Source organism: Lactuca virosa, chromosome 1 (assembly GCF_052849685.1).
Source record: "Lactuca virosa cultivar CGN04683 chromosome 1, Lactuca_virosa_CGN04683_v6, whole genome shotgun sequence".
Taxonomy (NCBI): Eukaryota; Viridiplantae; Streptophyta; class Magnoliopsida; order Asterales; family Asteraceae; genus Lactuca; species Lactuca virosa.
The window spans coordinates 172,763,390-172,777,980 of record NC_136426.1 but is presented as its reverse complement, the minus strand read 5'-3'; the positions used below and the strand labels follow the sequence as shown (position 1 = coordinate 172,777,980).

General features: G+C 33.5%; 1 protein-coding gene and 1 non-coding gene across 2 annotated transcripts; one reads left to right on the top strand and one right to left on the bottom strand.

The window, feature by feature from the left end:
- Positions 1-3,784: 3,784 nt before the first annotated feature.
- On the top strand, positions 3,785-3,891 carry LOC145151793 (small nucleolar RNA R71). Its single transcript, XR_013732347.1, has one exon. It is a non-coding gene; the product is annotated as a small nucleolar RNA R71 (small nucleolar RNA).
- A 4,917-nt stretch (positions 3,892-8,808) lies between these two features.
- On the bottom strand, positions 8,809-12,773 carry LOC145161382 (putative receptor-like protein kinase At5g61350). Its single transcript, XM_079080895.1, has 3 exons — positions 11,809-12,773; positions 10,105-11,058; positions 8,809-8,979 (listed from the first exon to the last, which is right to left on the bottom strand). Exons 1-3 carry the CDS (start codon positions 12,739-12,741, stop codon positions 8,974-8,976), a joined length of 1,893 nt encoding a protein of 630 aa, XP_078937021.1. The 5' UTR covers positions 12,742-12,773; the 3' UTR covers positions 8,809-8,973.
- Between the last annotated feature and the right edge of the window lie 1,818 nt (positions 12,774-14,591).

Below are 14,591 nucleotides of genomic sequence, written 5' to 3'. Positions count from 1 at the left end.
CTAGATTATATATCCTGGTTAGAGGATAGTTTTATGCTGGTATGTGGCTGAGTAGTAGATATGCATGATTATCTGTATTTGCTGGTTCTATGTGTATGTTTATCTGTCACACATGTCGACATATTGTGTTGGGTTGAGGTTGTACTGCTTTGTAAGGTAGCCAACATACCCAGAGCAAACCAGACATAAGTTGTGCCAACTGAGTACATTCCAGACTTATGTTATGGGCTCGGGAGCAATCCAGACAAAAGTTGTGGGCCCAAGGGCATGCCAAACTTATGATGTGGGCTCAGGAGCAATTCAGATATGACTTGAGGGCCCGATAGGCATGAAACACTCGTACTGTAGGGTCAGGGGTAATCTAGTATTTTTAAGTTGTGGACCCCGTATATGTTGTTATATGTATGCGTGTGTGTGTTGGTACTTTGAGGGAGCTCACTAAGCTTTGACTTACATTTTTAGTTTATTGTTTCAGGTACTTCTAAGGATCATAGGAAAGCAAAGGCGTAACCATGCATATCTTCCTGTTTTATGTCACTCGGTCTTGGGAAAAACTCTGATTTTGAAATAATGTTTTCGAAACAATGACTCCTTTTGTAAACAATATTGGTTAATGGTTGATTTTGAAAATTTTAAATTTCTTTGATTTTGGGGTGTTATATTATTATCATTATATCAAGACTTTAGCTACCAACATCAGACAAGATAATCCATTTTGAGCCTTTTCATTACCAGAAGACTACAATGCATGTATTTGTGTCTAAATTTTCCTAAGAACTTCCCCAATCCTAAATACTGATAATCTTCTTACACACTTGCCTACTTCTTTTGAATAACAGTCGTTTTATGCATCCCCCCCCCAAAAAAAAATCCATCATCATAAAACTTTTTTAACCTCAAGGTATTTTTGTCTAAATCATCGTCCCACACAACGCTAGCAACCTAGATCTCAACATAACAATTTTTTTAAACTAGGTACAATTTTAGATTATTATTTCAAAATATTGTAATAAGTTTTATATCTTAGTCATTTTTAAATTTTATGAAAAAGCTTGCATTCCTATATTCAACCCCTGCCCCACACTTAATTGATGCAATATCCCCATTTCATACTTAAACAATTAAAGAACATAAAAATAAAGAGGAAGAATTGAAACAGACTCCCCTTGGGTAGTAGTAGCGAGATCGAATTCTGAAAATGTGTGGAAAGCTTGGACTTCTCGTACTATTGTTGGAAATAGTACTTATGCACTTTCTTCTTGTTAATTCAAATGTTTTGGATGAGAATAAATTAAAAAACCAAACTTCAAAAGTATGCAAAACCCCTTCCACGTCCTGGGAAAGCACCGTCACGACTTGGTGCAAAGCTGGGAACCGATATAGTCGCAAAAAATAATGTCGCCACGACGTGGTGTAAGGCAGCCACGTCGTGGTGTCTTCTTAGAGAATATTCTAAAATTGAAAAAAGGGCATCAACTCTTTCTGACGTGTAAGACCTTTCCTATCTTCTTTTCAGTAAATATTCTTCACAATGCTCTTCTCTTCGTCGTATGGGAACCCTACGGTTATCAAAAAACTTGTTCTTCAATTATGATCTTTAAAAATTAGCACGAATTCTTATCAATTAAGTTAAAACTAAAAACTAAAAACAAAAAGAAATCAAAATGGAAAGAAAATGAAAACTAGAAATCGGGTTGCCTCCTAAAAAGCGCTTCATTTTGAGGAGTAGTGAGTCGGACTCCTTCCTACTCTACGTTGTTGTGGATGGGGGTGGGATCCCCCTTTGCTCCTTTCGTTTATAAGTTTGAACCCGTATCTTGTAAGCCTTCTTCAAATTCTCCCCTTCTTCTTCTTGTTAGCAATTTCATCATGCTTACGCTGCACCCCTTTTCCTTGCTTCTTTACATTGTTCACCTTTTTGAGATGTTCCCTAGGACCTTCCTCTTCTTTTTCCATTTTCACCAACGTTAGCTCTTTAAATTCTCCATCCATTCCTTCGTCAAGTATTTCCAATTCTTTATATATATCATCATCCATTTCATCAACTTCTTCTTCCACTTGAACCTTTGGTGTAGTAAATGCAATCACCTCACATGTCATGGGAATCGAGGCTCTTGGCTTCAAACGTTTTACTTTTTCGACATTGGGCTCCTTCTAAACTTTCAATTCTTCCATAATCTTCTCAATTGCAACTAGTTCATCAGAATCTTCTTCCATGTCATCCATTTTTGACACTTCATCTTTATGCTCTTCATGATTTTCTTTAGGATTCATCTCAAAGGTAATAACATCATCTTCCACACAAAGTGTGAGATTTGAATCATGGATGTCAACTAGTGCTCTTGCGGTACTCCAAAATGGTCTTCCTAAAATAATTAGCAGTTCTTCGTCCCCCTTCATGTCGAGAACCACAAAATCGACCGGAAAAATAAATTTTCCCACCTTAACTAGTTAGTTTTCAATTATTCCTCGTCGGTATGTTGTTGAGTGATCCGCTATCCGAATGGTCATCCTTTTGTCATGGAGTTTTGAGAATTCGAGCTATTGATATTAAGAGTATAGCATGAGATTAGCTCTTGCCCCCGAATCGGCTAGAGCATTAATAGAAGTCGAATTACCAAATTCACAAGGTAACGTGAGTTGATCTGGATCTCCCATATTTATTGGTAATCTCTTAATAATTGAGGTTGAACACAACTCATTAAGAACTATAGTTGAAGCCTTTTCAAACTCTTTTCAATTATTGATTACATCCTTTGCAAAATTTGAGGAATGGGCGTTTATTGAAAGTGAAAGCACTTGTTACATATATTTTCTTGGTTCGGGCTCTAGAGAATGTTTGATTGCTCGAGATGGGAATGGTAATGATGGATGAAATGCTCGAAGAAGAGAAAAAATTTCTTCTGATCGAGACCACAACGTGGTGAGCTCAACACGATGTGGTGAAGCTTCAGAGAATACTTCAATTTTTGATCTTTTGACTTCGATCTTCTCTTCTTCCACACAAGACTTGGGATGACTTGTAGCTGCTTCATGGGTCACTTTTTGCTCATAATGAACCACTTCTTCGGTGTAGATTGTCATGACATGAGATTGTAGTTTTTGATCTTGGTTTTTAGGTGGTAACCTTTCATTGAAAAGTGTGGTCAATTGCCCAAGTTGAGTTTCTATATTCTTTATGGAAGCTTGATGATTTCTCACATTGTCAACAATAGTATCATGCCTCTTTTCAGATGCTTCCATAAATCTATGGAGGAGCATCTCGAAATCTATCTTCTTTTCGGGTGATCATTGCTCTTTTTGATAAAAACCTCTTCCGATTTGTCTATAATTTTCATCTTTCTGTTTCTTGTGCTCTTCATAAGGTAACCGCTCCTTAGGCTTTCTCCAATCTTCATCAAACTTGGCACCTCTTAAATAGAACACTTACGCCTTCTTATTCCCATTTTCATCTAAATCACAATCCTTTCTCAAGTGTGGACCACCACAATTATCATAACCAACACTTATGGCATGGATTGATTGATCTAACTTTTTCATTTTCTTATCCATATAGCCTAGCTTAGCTATGACTACATCCATATTCTCATTCCCTCCATCTCTGTTTCCTCTTGTAACATCATCTGGTGGATTGTGGTACTCTCGTGAGTGCTTTGCAAACTCTTCAATCAATTATTTAATAGTTATCGGCTCCTTCTTTTTCATGGGCCCTTGTGAGGCAAGAAGTTGTCTAGTAGTTACATTCACTCCATCGTAAAAGATAGAAACTTCATGTTGAACATTCAAATCATGTTGAAGGCAACTTCTTAGCAAGCCCTTGTATCTCTCTTAAGCTCCATACAATGACTCTCCCACATCTTGTTGCAAATTAGTTATCTTATTTTTTAGCTTTAAGATCTTCGAAGGTGGAATAAATTGCTCAATGAAAGCATCAGGAAGATTAGCCCATGTAGTGATGGATCCGGGTGCAAGAGATTTCAACCACACCTTAGCTTCATCGGTAACTGTGACTGGAAGCATCGTTAGTAAAACGGATTTCCTTGGCATGTTAGGAACATGAAAGTAATTGGAAATGTTTTTAATTTCATCAATGTGCTTGAAAGCATCTTCACACTCTTTCCCGAAGAAAGGTATGTCCTTGAGCATAGATAGAATGTGCCCTTTGAGCTCAAAAATTATCTCGGGTGGAGCTAGACCGGGTACATGTCCTCTGAGCTCAAAAATTCTCTTCTTGTAGTCTCCCATCGTCATTTTCATAATATCCTCCATCTCTTCATCCTCAACTTTTATCTCTTCTTCTTCTTATCTCTCTTTAGTAAGTATTGCTCGTATCATAGCCCCTACTTATCAAGTGTCTTCTCAAAAAGCTCTAATTTTTCTGATTTGGAAGTATTGCTCGATTCGCCAATTTTGTCTTTCTTCAAGTGAAAATCGGATTATGGATCTTCTAGTGGAGGAACAATTGGATTTTTAGATCCTCAGGTCATAAATCAATAAACTAAAACTTATCTGAAGCGAGACCACAACGTGGTGGATATAACCACGCCATGGTTGCGTCTCAGAGAAAAATTAAAATAAACAAACACAACCAAAGTAACTTATTTTGGTTTTTTACCCTACAAAATGGATCGAATAACCAAAAGCAATTAAAATATAAATCAAATAAGTCGTTCCCCGGCAACGGCGCCAAATACTTTGATGTGCGCAAAAGTACCTATTTAGTTTTAAATTTATAACCTAATAAACTTTTACTAACTATGAACCTATAGGTAGTGTACCTAGTTAGATTATAGCATTGTTCAGGTAAGTCGGGTGTCGATCACAGGGAACGAAATTCAATTAATGAAGTTAACTACCTCTTATTAAACTATGAAACAAGCTATAATTAGGGGGGGTACTGATTTTGCAAAATCAGAATAACTTACTATCAACAAGAAAAAAAGTAACAATGATAACAAAGCAACTTCAAGAATTAAAGAATACTTCTATATAGATTCGATTTCACTTTCTCCTATGGTTGATTTCTAGTGGATAGATTATATTGATTACCAATTATCTAGCTCTTATGGTCAAATTACTAGGCCTATCGATTTATGTATGACAAGGCAATGGTCTTGCTCGAATTAAACACTAAATTGATAATAGCACAATTGGACTATGAATGATATTAGTTACTCTTCCGTGGTCAAGTTGAGCAACCAATCACAAAATTAATACTAATTATGCTTTCTAACACAATTAAAGTTAATAACTTTAATTACTTTTAACTAAGATGATTAATACTATTTAATGGTCATAAACAATTTGGAGATACATTAATACAATTAATATGGTTAATTAACACACAAAATCTGATTTATAAGTAATATAAACTAAAACCAAAACATGCTAGGGTTTATCTATATCAAACACAAGTAAAACCAATAACAATCATCCAATATTGAAATCAACACATATGTATCAAGCCCATCTTCACCAAACAAAAGTAAAAGGTTATTAGCCTCTCATTATAGCATGAAAAAACATTAAATCTAAGTAGAATAAGCTACACATAAGTTCAAATAGCAAACCAACTAGATCAATGTTGAATATCTTCAAAATCTTCTTTAGTCCTAGAGCTTCTCTTGAATTTCGACTCCCTCTGGATTTTTAAGGGTTAATTACTCGCAAATAACCTCAGAGAACCGAATGCAACCTCTCAAATTCGAACTAATGACCGGGATTTTATATTTGTGAAAATCTGACCACCACGTCATCGTTGACCGCCACCACGACATGGTCTTCGAGTAAATCCCATAATTGCCACGTCAGCATCAAGGTCGCTATTCTTCCAATCACCACGTCACTTTTAAGTCACCAGAACGTGGTCTTCGGACCTTTTCTTCTCTTCTTTTGTGTTTTACTCTCATTTCCTGCTTCCAGCTCCTCGTATGCTTCCTTTTTGTCCTGAACAAGTCTTTGCAGCTAAAAACCACAATTTAAAGCATATTAAGTGTCTTTTGTTCCATATAAAGCATAATTATAGCTAAAAGTATTACAAATATGCATTAGATATATAATTAATTAGGCACATATCATCCAAATAAAAGAAAAATAAGAATAAAAATATTCCAATTAAAATTTCATATAGATTTATACAATTTTAGGCGATTCCAAACATATTTACACAAAATCATTCCAATTCCAATTTCATATAGATTCATATAGATTTAAACAAATACAAGTTTCATAAATATTATAGAATCAAAACACCCAACAACTACACATATTAATCACTTTCAAACAAAAAAATTAAACATCCAAAAATTAACATATTTCAAACACATATCAATTAGTAAAGTAGCATATGAATATGAGTTTAAGCATCATTAGAAGCACAATTTTCCTTTTGGCAGAATATAAATGCATAAACCATCACCAAACTAGATTAAAATCATAACAAAGCAACCACTCAACATAAATAATTAACCTAATCAAAGACATAAGTAATACAAAGGCTAGAAAACATACCTGGTGGTCCTATTGTCGTGGCCGAAATTTGGTGGTTTCTAGAATCAACTATAGAGGTTGGTGGTCCTCCGATAGTTGCTGGTAGTCACCAGAAAGGTAACCCAAAATTAGAAAAAAAAAGGAGAACAGAAATTAGAAAACAAGACACCAACTGGCGTCATCCCTATGGTGGCGTGGTTACGGGGAAAAAGAAACAAAATAAACTGGAAAATGGTGATTGGGCTGAAAAATCAGAAAAGAAAAAGGGGCCTCGAAGCTTACCGAATATCGATGGTGAATGTGGTAGTCGCAATAGAGTTATTCGTTGAATTCAAAGTGGCCTAGTGAACCATTGATCGAGACAGAGCAAAATATATGAGATGAGGAGCTGTGAAAAAAGGAGGTTGAGACCTGATATTGAAGTGATATTGAAGATACAACCTTATAGCAACGACATATCTTTGCTATAACCCATACCATAACATTATTGTTTCTTTTATTTAATATAAATATGAAAATAAATATAATTAAATTCGACATGTACCGGCGACATGTTGTCGCTATAGCCATCCCATGATCAATGCGTCTCTATAACGACGTTGCTATAACATACCCAATGACCGATGCATCACGACAAGTCATTAACATATATTTTAGAAACCCGGATAAAAGGTTTTCGTATCCCGCCTTACCTATTGCGAACACATGTCATCGGTGAAGACTTTGAGGCCAAAAGATTATGGTCACCCTGTAGCGATGACATGTCGTTGTCAATATAGCCCGATATGTAATGAAGACACCTGTCGATGTAGGTGTCGACTACAGAGGGATAAATGCATGTAGGGTTTATAGGTAAGATACAATTAGTGCCAGTGCCATCAGTGCCATCGCTGAGGAGATAGGTGGCTAAAAATTTGTTTAAGTACATAAGAATTAGGTGCTGTTTGATTTTCTGAAGCAAAAATTCATTAAGTCTGCGGACCACCTCTGCAACCTCTGCGGTGCGGTAGAAGAGGTGGACCAAACGGCTGCAAACTATAATAAAAAGCGTGTTTGTTTTTTTAACATCTGCATACTGCTGCATATATTAAAAAATTAAAATAAACTAATTTTATAAACCGAAAAAAAAAAATTTAATACGTAAAACATAATAATGTATAACATTTCGACAAGAATTAATGATATTTCAGTAAAAAATAATGATATTTCAACAAAAAAATAATGATATTTCATCAAGAAATTATAATTATTGAATATAAAAAAACGAAAAAAAAATCAACAACAATAAACAAAAAAAAACGAAATAAAATGTGATAAAATTTCAACATTTAATCAAAATTTCAGAAAGAAAAAAAAGAAGAAAAAAATGTTGGAAGAGACAGTACAAGTGCTGCGCCAAACAGAGCACACGCATAAGTTTTTGATTCCGAAGACTTCTAAAAAACAAACAGCTGCGAGATGAAAGTGTTGTGCGCGTGCTGCGCAGCAATAAGAGGTCTGAACAGGTTTTTTCCAAAAAACAAACAGCACCTTACTAAAGGAAGTTAATTTTCGTACAAATCAGTTGCTAATGGCCGATAGCAACAAACTAGCGATTAATTAGCAAGGTACTTAGCCACTGAATTAACGATGTATAGATTTCTGCAAAAGACCTTGTAATCAGGTTCTGTCGCTAATTACTCGCTTCTGTCGCTAATTACTGGTATTGATTATTTTTAAATGAACAATTTTTTTTGTTTTCAATCATAGTTAATAATATAGTTAGAAACTATTAGGTATCGAATCGTATTGTATTATTAATTAGTTTTGCATATAAATAAAATATTACATTTAAGTGTATATTTTTGTTTTGGCACAAAGCTAAGGTCAATAAGTCAATAGACCGACCTGACTAGAATTAAAAACTTTCATTATTACTCTTCTTTGGTTTGGGTTTTCATTATGATGCTGGCTTTGTGGTATACTTGACACAACTCAACATATGGTTTCATCACCATAATATTATTAACTCTCATTTCACATGAATCACGGATATAATAACCACGAATCCAAAATTCTTAGTTTTTCTTTTCTTTAAACGCACCCTTGTTTAATTTTTTTGGATAAACTGCATAATGGATTACACATCAATGTGACTTCTATGGATGTAGTTTTCAAAATAATTGAATTTACCATACAAAAAGGCTTAGCGGCGCAACTTTTTGCTCATTGTCATGTTAGTCGTTGTATGATGATAACTAAGTTGTGATTTGAAATATCATATACTCGACAGTCCTGATTTGAATTAAAAAAAAAAAAGATATCATACAAATCACACGGTCAAAAGAATTATTTTTTTCTTTAATCATACATTTTTTTGACATGTCCAATTGTTCATAGAGAAGCAAACAAGGTTTATGTAGTTTTTTTAAAATTCATATACCCTTTGCATAAACAACCACTTGCCATATCTTTCCTTGGGAATATTTTTATGATGATAGGCTTCTAGTACTGCAGAACACAAAAAAAAAAAGAATTATATTAGAATAATAAAAAAAGAGAATAATGAAATAGATAAAATCATCAACATGTTTGGGATATAATCGTATAAAATTTTCCTGTAACAGAGAAAAATAATATGATACAGTTTACATTTTCATATGACTAAAAATCTGGTTAAGACCTTCAAAGCAACATCAATATTGAATACTCAACATAATTTTATTTTTTCATTATAATTCTCATGAATAAGTGAACTAATTTTTAATTCATAGATTGATAAGAAATCAAATAACTCATAATATATTGTGTAAAGCAACTTATATTTTACTAGTTTATAATCCTGTGAAAACCACGAGTTATAAAATTAATTAAACTTTCATAATAATTTTTTTTAATTATTAATGAACTATTTTAAATAAGTTATTAATTAAGAGATATATCAAAATTTTAAAGTTATTATAACTTCAAATCCCTATTCTAATAAATGAACAATTTTAATCTTCTTTTTCCAAATTTCACTCTAATATAACTCGTCATTAATATAATGTCATGTGTCATGTATATATATTATTCAACTAATTTCAAAATTCAAATTTACATCTTCTAATTATATGTTAAATTTGAAGTTATAATAGCTTTAAATTTTTCATATATCTCTTAATTAATAATTTATTTAAAATGGTTTATTTAAAGTAATTGATTAATAATTATAAATTTTTATTATAAATGTTTAATTAATTTTATAACCCGTGGTTACCACGGGATTAAACTAGTTTAAAATATAATTAGAAAATGTAAATTTGAATTTTGAAATGAATTGTCTAATATATCTACATAACACGTATCATAATATTAATAATTAGTTGTATTAGAGTAACACTTGTCAAAATAAGATGAAAACTATTTATTAATTAGAATACACAAAATATTAAAAATATATATGTAACCCTTTTTTAAAAATTAAAAAACATGATCATAATTTGAAAATTAACCATAATATATGTCATGAAAAATGAGCGTCTGAAATATATATATATATATATATATATATATATATATATATATATATATATATATATATATATATAATCGATGATAGTTTTCATTAATAATTATATAATTAAGAGGACTTACTTGAAAGTGTATTGCATCCTCAATCATCTTGATAATTGTATCCATAGTAGGGCGTTCCTTTGAATTGTATCTTATGCACTTATAAGCAAGTTCTTTATACACTTGTAAAGAACGGTCATCAATTTGATAACGTATAGTCGAATCAATTATTTTTTCGAGTCCATCGCTTTTGACGAGACTTATTAGAGGTTGTGGATTAGTACTATCTCCGAATCTACTTAACTTATCAACCAGCATTCCAGTCAACATTTCTAATAGCACCACGCCAAATGAATACACGTCCGAATTTTCATCAAGGATACCACTATCATGGTAAACGGGATCCAAGTACAAGTTTGTACCTGCAATTTCTGTACTTATTTGCGTATAATGCTGATTTCTAGGACCTTGTTGAGACATACCAAAATCACAAATTTTGGCTTCTAGATTTTGATCTAGCAATATTTTTGTACTCCTGATGTTTCCATGTATAACTCTGTGATCATTCCCTCGACCTGAATGAAGGTATTTGAGTCCTTTTGCTGTCCCTAAGCAAATCTTAAGGCGTTGTCCCCAAGTAAGGCTACGCCTCGTATTCAAGTCTTCGAAATGACGATCAAGGCTATGATTGCTAGCATACTCATAAACAATAATCATCTCATTACCTTCATCACAGTAACCAATGAAATGGATGATATTTTCATGGTGGAAGCTGGAAACTAACTTAAGCTGGTTATGAAATTGGTTCTCTCCTTCGTATTCTCTCGGATCATGGCGTTTTATGGCAACTTTGCGGTTTTGCCAGCTTTGAGAAAGATGTCCTTTGAAGACTGCACCATTTCCATCACCTTTGATTCGGGAATCAGGACTGAAGTCTCCTGTTGCCAATTTGATCTCCTTAAGTGGAATTCGAAAACTTTCAAGGTTTTGGGGCTGGATGCTTCGTATGGTTACAGTTGAAGCAGCTTTGTTGTTCTGTAAATATAATAAAAAACAGAAGCAAGTTTTCTTAATTAGAGGCGTCTACTAATTCTGCTATCGACATAACCAATTGATTAAAAAAGTCCTTAAAGACTTTCCGCTATTTCTTGCTTATGTTAATGGAAGTCGTATGTCTAGAATAATGCAGGGCATTTAAATAATTTAATATAATAGTTTTGATGTTTAAGTTATCTTAAGACATTGTTTTAACACGTAACCGAATCTTATTAGAAAAGGAAGCATTAATTAAGCAAAAAAAAAAAAAAATACAAAATAAGTTTGGACACGCAATCATATTAGTATTTTTATTCCATACTCTATTTTTTTTTTTATATATATTGTTCTGATTTAGCCATATAATCTTTAAATAATAATCAAATAATTTGATGATATGAAAAAAAACTTTACACTTTTTTCGTCCGTTTTATCGGTAACATGACTACATATTTTTAGATTCACAAACAAATTTAAGAGTTTAATTACTAAAAAAAATTCAAAAAAGTAATTGATAATTTAAAAAAAGTAAACTAGCTTTCTGGTTCTACCTTTATAAACGTACACAGTTTCAATATCTCCAGATCTTATTGCAATTTTGACAAATTAATGGTTCGGTTTTGAACGAAGGAATCGACATATTAATGTTATAATGTTTGTGGTACAAGCGAACCATGCATGCGCATTGGCAAAAACAACATTGAAATAGTTTTAAATTTCCTCAGAAACGTTAAAAAGAAAAAAACTTACTTGAATATTCAATGCTTCTTCGATGCTACCGATGATCCTATCCGTTGTAGGACGTTCCTTTAACTTGAAGCTAATGCACTGATGTGCAATTTTGTTAAACGTATGAAAAGATCTCATATCAATATCACCTCTTATATCGGGATCAATTAACTTGTTGACTCCATCAACCAGTTCTTGGTCATCATAGTGGCTTCGGACTAGATCCATCAGATATTGTTCGTTAGCATCTCCAAAGAACCTTGGCTGGTAAGCCAGCATCCCACTCGAAATTTCAAATAGCACCACTCCAAATGAGTATATGTCTGACTCTTTCGCAAGCCTGCCTCTTTCATTGTAGAGGGGATCGATGTAAAATCTTGTACCCGAAGCCTTTGTAATAACGTGCGTTTCTGCTTGATTTCTTGGACCAAATCTTGACAAACCAAAATCACAAATTTTGGCTTCCATATTGTCATCCAACAATATATTCGCGCTCTTCACGTCTCTATGAATTACTCTGAGCTTATGACCAAGTCCCGAGTGAAGGTACTTGAGTCCTCTTGCTGCCCCTAAACAAATCTTCAGTCGTTGTGCCCAGGTTATTAAACGCCTCTTCTCTGGGTTGTGAAGATGACGATCAAGGCTTGTATTGATAGCATATTCATAAACTATGATCATCTCATTGTCATCATCACAGTATCCTATGAATGGAATGATGTTTGGATGCTGGAAACTGGAAACCATATGGAGTTCGTTACGAAACTCATCATTTCCTTGATAATTATTCCTATTGAGGCGTTTGATGGCTACTGTGTGATCACCGAGTTCTGCTTTGTGGACCATACCAAATCCACCATCTCCCACGAGAGTTTCTGAACCGAAGTTATTTGTTGCCCGAATGATCTCCTCCAGTGGAATTCGATATTTTTCTAAGTTTAGCCCTGAAGAAGACATTGTTTTTGATATTGGTATTATCTGTGGTCGTGGTGGACGCACCTCTGATTCTGTAAATATAAATAGAACCTAGTTCGTTTTTTGGCGCCTACCTGGATTGCCCTTGGTTTAAAGAATATTATTATGTTGACTGGAATGAAGTTTTCATAAATTAAATACCCACTACACATCATACACTAAATCGTTTCTTTTTTAATTTATAAAAAATAAAACAAATGCAAGTGTGGCAATAAAACAAATAACAAAATTGGGGCAAGAATTGTCTTTGGAGCAAAATTATAATAAGAGTGTACCTATGAATTATATCCGTGAATATATTGATAGATAATAACATATAGAGAATAAATATGCCCTAAGGGCCTTGGGCCTACAATGTAGTTAACCTTACTAACTAACATCCCCACAGTTTAATAGTTTAATCGGAAGGAGACGATTAACTTATTTGAAAACCAAAACATAAAACATAAAGTAGAGATGAAGATAAAAAGCAGAAACTAGATGCAATTGTGGTGGAGAAGAACTTATGCTTTGGCGAAGTCAACGTCAAAAGTAGTACAGTTTTCTTTAGGAGGAGAAGCAGAAGATTTGAGACGGGGGTGGGGTGAGGGGGTGACGTGATTGGATAAAGAATGCACCTAGTTCTAACCACTAAAGAAGGTTATCGGAGTTGGAGGCTGATAACCAAGGGTTGTTGTTAACAGCAGAGGGTTTAATCTAAAGCTCCGACCTGCAAGATTACACACATGATTACACAAATGACAATTACATAAGAATATATAAATAAAATACCTAAACCTTAAGGGACTTCAACTTAAACCCTAACCTTACAAACTAACATATATGACATTCATGTCATAAAGAGCTAAATAATTAATACACTTAGTGTATGTGTAACATCCTAAAATTTAAGACAGGGTTCTTCAATTAACAAAGTAAATAAATGAAAGATGGTTTATGAAGATAAATCACCAAAGGATAATTATATATTTAATTCATATAAAGTTTAGAAAATTATAAATGAAAATAATAACATGTTAAAAGTTAAAGGGCCAACCGTGCTAATCAAGTGAAACTTAGGTTTGAATAGATATTTGACCAACTTACTAACTTGAACTAATTTTGTGAAGATTAGGATGGAGAGGGACCATTTTTGAAGTTAGTTGAAGCTTCTAAGTTAGTTGGGAGTTACTTTGAAAGAGTTTTTGCAAGGAGGGACCAAAAGTGGTAAGTTGGAAAAGTTTAAAGCTAGTAATAGGTCTTCTCTCCTATTTTCTTGAGAAAAACGTGATCAGGAGAAAGGGGGAGAGAAATGGTGATTTCTTCACTCTTGGGTATATAGGGTTTGATTCAAGTGGAGCTGTGAAGCATTCAAGCAAAGATGAGAAGTAATTCAAGGGTAACAATGTATAAATCCTTCCCCTCTAGCTCTATTTTTGAGTTCATTGTTTAGGTTTGCACCCTAATGTCGAATTTAACTTTAATAAATGATGAGGGTTGGGTTTTCTAACCTCCCTTGAGTGGTTTCCATGGTTCTAATCTCAATCCAATCATTCTAATGATGGATTTAATGATTTGGGTAAAAAGCTCCATGAACCCTAGAAAACCCAAATTAAGGATAGTGCAAGTGATGAGGAAACTGGTTTGTATTCTATGACCTAGGTGATGTTTAGAAGCAATAAATCCAATTGGAATGTTCAAATTCATCCATGATGGTAGAATCAAGTATAAACATTTGTTTTAGATGATTTTGGGGTAAGTGGTGATGAAATCCATGGAACCCTTGGAATGTGAGCATTTGATGAGTATATGATGCTCATAAACATGATTTGATACTAATAACATGATTTGAA

What these genes read in the sequence shown, in the direction of transcription:
- LOC145161382 (XM_079080895.1), bottom strand. Translation starts at nt 12,741, where the DNA reads ATGTCTTCTTCAGGGCTAAACTTAGAAAAATATCGAATTCCACTGGAG. An exon ending in AAGAAGCATTGAATATTCAA is followed by an intron (nt 11,059 to 11,808) that starts GTAAGTTTTTTT and finishes TTATATTTACAG; the next exon opens with AACAACAAAGCTGCTTCAAC.